The sequence below is a fragment of the Seriola lalandi genome, unplaced genomic scaffold (assembly GCF_002814215.2).
Source record: "Seriola lalandi dorsalis isolate HSWRI2012SDOR001 ecotype SW California unplaced genomic scaffold, Sedor1 jcf7180002054472, whole genome shotgun sequence".
In the NCBI taxonomy this organism is placed as follows: Eukaryota; Metazoa; Chordata; class Actinopteri; order Carangiformes; family Carangidae; genus Seriola; species Seriola lalandi.
The window spans coordinates 104678-112392 of record NW_019525025.1 but is presented as its reverse complement, the minus strand read 5'-3'; the positions used below and the strand labels follow the sequence as shown (position 1 = coordinate 112392).

The 7715-nt window shown below is 42.6% G+C and overlaps 1 protein-coding gene across 3 annotated transcripts in view; it reads right to left on the bottom strand.

The window, feature by feature from the left end:
• Positions 1-425: 425 nt before the first annotated feature.
• npr1a (natriuretic peptide receptor 1a) overlaps positions 426-7715 on the bottom strand; it is a 30408-nt gene continuing 23118 nt past the window's right edge. For all 3 annotated transcript variants that reach the window (XM_023411877.2, XM_087175500.1, XM_023411876.2), the window contains 10 exons: positions 6486-6557; positions 5590-5749; positions 4809-4964; positions 3188-3356; positions 2816-2962; positions 2602-2725; positions 2324-2392; positions 1826-2000; positions 1599-1697; positions 426-908 (listed from right to left, as the gene is read on the bottom strand). In XM_023411877.2, the coding sequence (XP_023267645.1) occupies positions 766-908; positions 1599-1697; positions 1826-2000; positions 2324-2392; positions 2602-2725; positions 2816-2962; positions 3188-3356; positions 4809-4964; positions 5590-5749; positions 6486-6557 (1314 nt within the window). In that variant the 3' untranslated portion in view covers positions 426-765. The remainder of the gene's footprint in view (positions 909-1598; positions 1698-1825; positions 2001-2323; positions 2393-2601; positions 2726-2815; positions 2963-3187; positions 3357-4808; positions 4965-5589; positions 5750-6485; positions 6558-7715) is intronic.

Below are 7715 nucleotides of genomic sequence, written 5' to 3'. Positions count from 1 at the left end.
TTTGAGATCAGAACCAGGGACGCAGCTTTATAATTTTGTCCCATGAAAACAGACAAGAAACTAATCAAAACTAAACCACAATGATGAGTGAATTATTTAATGATTCTCTGTAACTTCACATCAGTGTTTTATTCTTTTTTTACTTTGATGTGTTAAAGTATAAAGTGTTAAAGCTCAACACCAACCAGAGTTAATAAACTTCATTAACTTTATTAATGAAGACGTTAAATGTAGTCTGTGAGCCCGCTTCCGGTTGTACATAAAAAAATTCAGGTAAAAAGCTCAGGTTCTGTCTGGGTTTTGTTATGAACAGGAAAAGTATAAAGATTTATATTGTCTACATAGCCCAGAAAGTTATTTTGACCTTTAATATAAAGTGTTACTGCAGCCCGGAGTTTACAGTTTAAACAATAATGACACAGAGATAATAAAACACACACAGTTTATTTTGTATTTACACATCTAACTTTAAATGATTTATTATTACAGTGAAACATTCATCTGTCTGTGTTTTCTGTACAGTTCATTTATGGGTGAAACTTTTCTCAAAGTTCCCAACAGGAAAGTTCAAACTGTCACTTTAAGTGATGTCAGAGGTAAACGTCCAATCAGAGAGGAGGGGTTTAAAACCTGCTGGTTGTTTCTGATGTCTGCCAGTCTGTCTGTTCCTTGTTTCTTTCTTTCTCTTTCTTTCTTTCCTTCTTTCTTTCTTCTATCGGTTAATGTTGTCCGTTACTCTGTCAATTGTTGGTGTCCTCTCCTCTGTCAGTTGCTGCCCTCTCCCAGCAGCCAGTATGTCCTCATGCGTCCCTTCCCCTTCATCTCAATCTCTCCTCTGAGCTGCAGCTGGAAGCAGCTGAACTCCTGCAGAACCTGACGAGTTGCCTCCGACACATGAATCTTCAAAGCTGCAGAGAAACAGCATAAACATGAGAATCAGAACTTTAACACAGACCTATTAAACGTTCCCCTCTTTTCAGAAAAACACTCTAATCAGACAGAGGAGGGGCTCTGTACAGAACATAGAAAAAAAAACCATCATCCTGTTTATACCAGTTTATCTTTATCTGTGACATGAACACCTGCTGTCAGTCACCACAGTATGATTGTCCTCTGTGGGTTCATAGCTCTTATGGTGCAGGATGACATCACCTACATCGTCCAATCAACGGTTATCTGTCAGTCCATGTGACTTCATGAGACTTGTTTATCTGGATCTGAGTCCCTTGGGGGTTCTGATCCTCCACAGACCGTAAGGTCACAGTGAACATGAACCAGACCAAAACTAAGAGACAATAATGGACCTTCTTTAATTTGCAGTGAAACAGAGTTCTTGTTGTGAACATGGCATTAAAGGAAAGTTCACAACACAAAGGGACAGGAGGTAAAAGGTTATTATACAGTAGTCATTTGTAGTTGTGTGTAGTTGTGTACTTTGTCTTCCTGTCTGTGTTTGTGTTTGTTACTGCAGTGTGGATTCAAAGATTCATTTCATTACCTCACAGCCACATTAAAGGCCATTTGATTCTGTATTATTTCTGGTGTGTGTGTGTGTGTGTGTGTGTGTGTGTGTGTGTGTGTGTGTGTGTGTGTTTTACCTTCTCCGTTGGACTCCATGCGTGACGCTGTGTTGACTGTGTCTCCAAACAGACAGTACCTGGGCATCTTCAGCCCAACTACACCTGCACACACTGGACCTGAACACACAAAACAAAACAGTTATTTTGTAGAATCATCTAACACTAATACTGAAAGACACACACACACACACACACACACACACACACACACACACACACACACACACACACATACACACACTGACCGCTGTGTATGCCAATGCGTAGCCGGAGCTGCTGTTTGGGTCGGTGTCGGATCCTAAAGCTCTTGACGGCATCCAGCAGGGCAAGAGACATGCGGGCCACCTCTCGACCATGGAGTTTACCATTCCTCCCTGGCAGACCTGACACCACCATGTAGGCGTCCCCGATGGTTTCAACCTGAGGGTACCATTCAGGAGTCTTCAAACATTTACCTTTTACTTTTCATGTAGACTTTAAGGTCTGACAAAGTCTTAGATGATCTGGCTTTCTCAGAGGAGAGACAAACCAGTAGTCACAAAGTAGATCTATCCTTTGCTGAGTGTAAATATGACACACAGACTACTACTGGGTGTGTGGCTGTCATTCAGTGACACAGAGCAGGGTTCAGCTGGCCCTAACAATCACTAACATTTGGTACTTTAGATGAGATGGGGTAAACTGCTAGCACAGCTTAGCACAAAGTCTGGAGACAGGGTAAACAGAGGCGAGGAACGTGTTACCTTGTAAACATCAAAGTTGTCAATGATGGCATCGAAGCAGGTGTAGAGGTCATTCAACAAGGTCACAACCTGGAGGAAGAAGAACACATTTAAACCTCCCATTGTCACTTTATACAACACGAGTTACAGTTAAAAGTGAGAGTCAGAAAATGTGTTTTGTTGTGGTAATAACATATTACACCACTAGATGGAGCACTTGTAGTTTCAGGTTCATGTTTACATGGAGGATGTGCTGGTGTAGAAACCAGTTTTAGTATGTTCTACTGAGTTCTACTGACCTGCAGTGGCGTGCTCTCAGCTGACAGGGCAGTGAAGCCCACGATGTCACTGAAGTAAATGGTAACTGAGTCAAAAGCTTCAGCCTGAACCGTCTCACCTCGTTTCAACTGCTCAGCTACTGAACTGAAACACAAACAGACAGAAATGAGGTAAAAGTACTGAAAACAATAAGTTTATGCAGTACTTGATGCAGTTTTACTGCAGTATATTTACTGTGGTAGTATCTGGTAGAGAAGGGCCTCAGCCTTGCGTTTCTCCTCATGGTACGCCTGCGTTCTTTCTTCCACCAGCTCCTCCAGGTTGTTTGCATACTGCTCCATCCGAGACAGAAGGTTGTCGAGGATGTTTGAACCATAACCTCTACACAGACAGACAGGTGGACAGAATGTTCAGTTTTAGATTTCCACGTCGGCCCAGAACAGCGGTGCCTCTTGTTGTTATTGGAGAGAGGATAATGAATATAAATGCAGATGTTTCTTTATCAGACAGATGTTTCAGATGTTCAGATGTACTGAAGTGAATAAAACTACAGCTCTGTTCTAAGTACGAGAACACACACACACACACACACACACACACACACACCTGTGTTGTTTCCTCAGCAGGATCTTGATGGTGTTGAAGTCGGGTCGTTCGCTGGGTTCTTCGCTCCAGCAGCGCTGCATCAGGACTCCGAGCTCCTCGCTGTGACTGTGGAAGCAGAGGGAGGGACGGAGGGGAGGGACGCCACCCTGACACACCGTCTGGACGATCTCTGAGGGGGGAGGACAAATGGGGACATCATCTTTAAAACAAGGTGTAATGTGTTGTTGAGGCACTACAATAAACCCTCACAGTCTTTTATCTTATAGTGCGGTACACAGTCGTCACCTCTGTGACTGATGAAACCGCAGGTTGATGTGATGACTCGACCTGCTGCAGCTGCTGGACGAGTCCTGTTCCTCTCATTAGATGCTGAGTCCAGGATTTATGTTACAGCTGACTGTAGCTGCTGATCAGTGATCAGTTGACTCAGGGTAACATGAACCAGCCTTTGTAGCAGTTTTTTTGTGGTTTTCATTTGAACTGGGGCGACCCATCTAACCAGCATGCATCAGGCTGCGCTGCGCTGCATGAAGTCTTAAGAGCCTTTTCAGTCATATGAAGTTACATGGACTGACAGGCAACTTGTTGATTGGACAGTTTTGATGATGTCATCGTGCATAGTCAGGAAACAAGAAACTGGACCAATGTGAAGAAGATAAAATGGTGTCATGCCTCACTTTGAAGACACAGTTGATTAATGGTGGTGATGAACATAGTGGAGGTAGAACAGGTAATAGAAAAAATTGTTCATAGTTCCATAATGTTTTAGGGAGATGTCACTGTGTGATTTGTTCTGTGTGAAGGAAGACAACAGATCAACACCACACAAGTTATTTTTTCGGGCATTTTTGCCTTTATTATAGTTACCATGACAGAGAGACAGGCAGGTCAGCGACTCGAACCCGGGCCGCTGCAGTAAGGACTGAGCGTAAATGGTATACGTTCTATCAGGTGAGCCACCAGGACGCCCCAACACCAAGGTGCTAACTGTGACAATACTAGTATTTTCCTGTACTCTCCTGCAGAGGTTCTCATTGTCACTGGGGTGAGGGACCAACGGGATTAAAATCACTGAGCAGAGCCACTAATGTTAACAGAAATCTGAGAACTGACAGCAGACTGAAAACCTGCTTGGAGCTGGTCTGTAGTCTGGACTAGTCCATGTTTCTGTAACACTGATCTGAGAGCAGAGGGAAGTAAGGACACACAACACACTGACATTTGTGTGTGTGTGTGTGTGTGTGTGTGTGTGTGTGTGTGAGATGACAGCCATGTGTTATCAAGCTGACACACTGGAATGTAAAAAACATACACAAACACACCTGAAATCAACAGTTCAACATTCACACCTCCACCTCTGAGTCCTTCAAAACAAAACAAAGTCTGACACCCCCCTTCTCTCCTCTCTCTCTATAATAATATAAGATCTGGACTGGACTCTGTAAAAAGATGTGAGATCATGTGTGCTGTGATTTGATGCTATACAAATAAAACTGAACTGATACCAATGATGAACACTTTGATTTCAGACGTGGTCGGACACCACACTGAACAATGAGTTCTGTTCCAGTCTAATACGACTCTCAGGTCCTCACATCTTCAGTAAAACCTGACCACTGACCTTTAGGAGTGAGAGTGTGAGTGTCGAGGTAGAAAACTCCTCTGAGTAGAGCCACTTCCTGCAGGATGATCCCAAAGCTGTACACGTCTCCTCTCTGAGTCCCACTGGGAGGGGGGCAGTCTGACTTCACCAGCTCTGGAGCCGTCCACAGTTTACCTGCAGGGAGGGGGGAGGGGGAGGCAGTATATGATCCTCACAGAAGACTTGTAGTAGACAGCTGACGGGACAGGCGGACTCAAACAGGGGACGTTACATGAAAAACACTTATATTCTAATCTTAGTGGCGAGGTTGTCCTTGACTGTCAGTGAAACCTGACCAGTTTTTGGTGAATGGTCTGGGTCTCTGCTTCACACACCTTTACATCCTGTCCCACTTCATCACTGTGGTCCATTATTACTGTATGTTAACATGTCTGATGTTACAGTGAAAAAGGATGAAACACCTGAAAACACTGTTCTAGTTTTCCTCACATTTCTGTGAGACTATGATAAAAGAAATATCCTGATATTGTGTACTTTTGTTTTGTGATCAAGAAGACAACATCTTCAACGCCTGGACAGGTAACAATGTGTTTAATTAAAACTCTGATGTTTTTGCAGAGTTCACCTGTTGCTTTATGTTAATTGAACACACGCTGAACTTTGTTTAAGTAAGTTCTACTTGACTGCTGAATGACAGGTAGTGTTACGTCAACAGTTTATATATATATATATATATATATATATATATATATACTGTATATATAAATACATATATATATATTTGTTAATGTTGACATACGTGCGTAGTAAGCATGTGTGTCTTCAGGGCTGCTGGGAGACCGGAGACTCTCCAGACCGAAATCAGTGATCTTCAGGACGAAGCGACTGTCCACCACACAGTTGGACGACTTCAGGTTACCGTGGGAGACAATGACACTGTTGTGGAGGAACGCCATGCCCTGGACAGAAAAAAAAACATTAAATCAATAAACACTGATTTCACTCCAAAACATCAGTGTCAGCTGTAATTTTCGAAGAACACACTGTCCTGTGTTTGACTTTTGGTTAAATGCTGGGAGGATGTTTTCTACTGTTTTTATTTATGGCAGAAACATAAAGGTCCATATAGTATAAGGTGGATTTCCATGTCTTATTTTAAATTATAAAGCAGGTTCTAGGTTCTATATTAATACTGTGAAACTTTGTGATGTCACAACAAAGCAGTCACTCTCAGCCATGCCCCAAGGTGGGCGTGGCTTGGGGGTTTTTCTCTTTTGTTGGGTGAGATCTGCAGTGTGTCTGATGCACTAGATGTAGATATTCAAAAAGATAATAATAAACACTGAACTAAACAGAAGAAATTCAGATATGATGATTTCTGAAAGAAAATCCAAGAGACCCCACCCCACTGTTTGATTGACAGGTGGTCTCTGAGGGGTGGAGAAGCACCACCCTGATGGAGGATATTACTTAAAATAGTTGTCTGCATCAATACTGTGATGGTGTTAAATCCTTGAGGTACATAAACTGCAGGTTGAATTTCAAATATCAGCACAATTATGGATAGTTTGGAGTTTTTACAGCCCCCTGGCGGCCACATGAAAAAGTGAAGTAAGTGTGACTGTTTCCATGGAAATAAGGCTGTTCTCTGTAGGCTCCGCCCACCACCGTTCTGCCCCACCCTCAGGTCGTTACCTTGACAATGTCATTGATGAGAGAGTATCTGAACATCCAGTCAAGAGTGATACCCTCGCTCTCCATCAGGTCCTGGAAGATAAATACACAAAAACGTTTGTCACACGTTTTTCTTTCTATACTTGTGAGGACCATGACTGATGTAGAGCAATCCCTGGATCCTAACCCTCACATAAACCTGCTTCTAGCCTGACCCTTGAAACTAAGTCCGAACCTTCAAACAGTCCCTAAAATGTCCCCGTGATGCAGAAACGTCCTCACTGTGATGGTTAGTGAAGACCAGGAGAACAGTTGTCCTCTGCTGTGTGGGTTGTGTCAGTTGCTGAGTCCCTCTCAGTCCTGGAGCCTGTGGGTTGTTTCTTCAGGTGTAGCAGATGGTGGTCGTGACTGCTGACGTGTTGTAATCCAAAGGTAATAAAATAAATGTGTTGTTGTCCCACTCTTGGTGGAGACGGTTTTCCTGTTTACACTGTTTTGATATCAGTCAGACGGTTTCCTCACCGTCTTCACCAGCTGCACTGATTTCTCACTCCACGCTTCTGTTGTTGGTGGTACAACTGAACAACACACCTGTTAAATGACTGGTGGTTTGTGTCTCTGTTTTTGATGAACATATAACATGTTACCTGGACACTGTGTCTCAGTCTGTTTCTCATTCTGCTCTTTGGTCAGGTTTCTGGTGACAACTTTAATCTGAGTTTTTAAAGGAAAATGAATTGAAATAAACTGAGCTCATCACTGCTGCCACTTTCATTGTAAATCCCGTCTTAGTCCTGTAAATTATTTTAATGATGAGTATGACATGATAATATAACAACATGATTACTTTAATTTGTCTGTTGCTAACTTGTCTATTATGAATATTGTATTTTAAATTTCTTTTGGGGGGCTTTGGTCCACACTTGAGCTCTATAAATAAACTGACTTGAACGGGACTTACTTTAAAGGAAAAAGGTTGTTGGCTTCAGGCTCAGTTTCATTTTTACTATCTGATCATTTAATCACAAATCAGTTTAAAGGAGACTAAAGGTCATATTTTGCTATAAATGAACTGTATGTGTTGCACACTAAACTTAAGTCTTTTTTCAGTCGTTCTGTTGTGATCTGCAGTAAAATGAGAGGAATCCACTGTAACTGAACACAGCTGCTGTTCTCTGACAGAGGAAACAACAAACCTGCTTCAGCCTCCTCTGATGCTTCCAACATGAGTCATTGTCTGGGTGGGGGTGG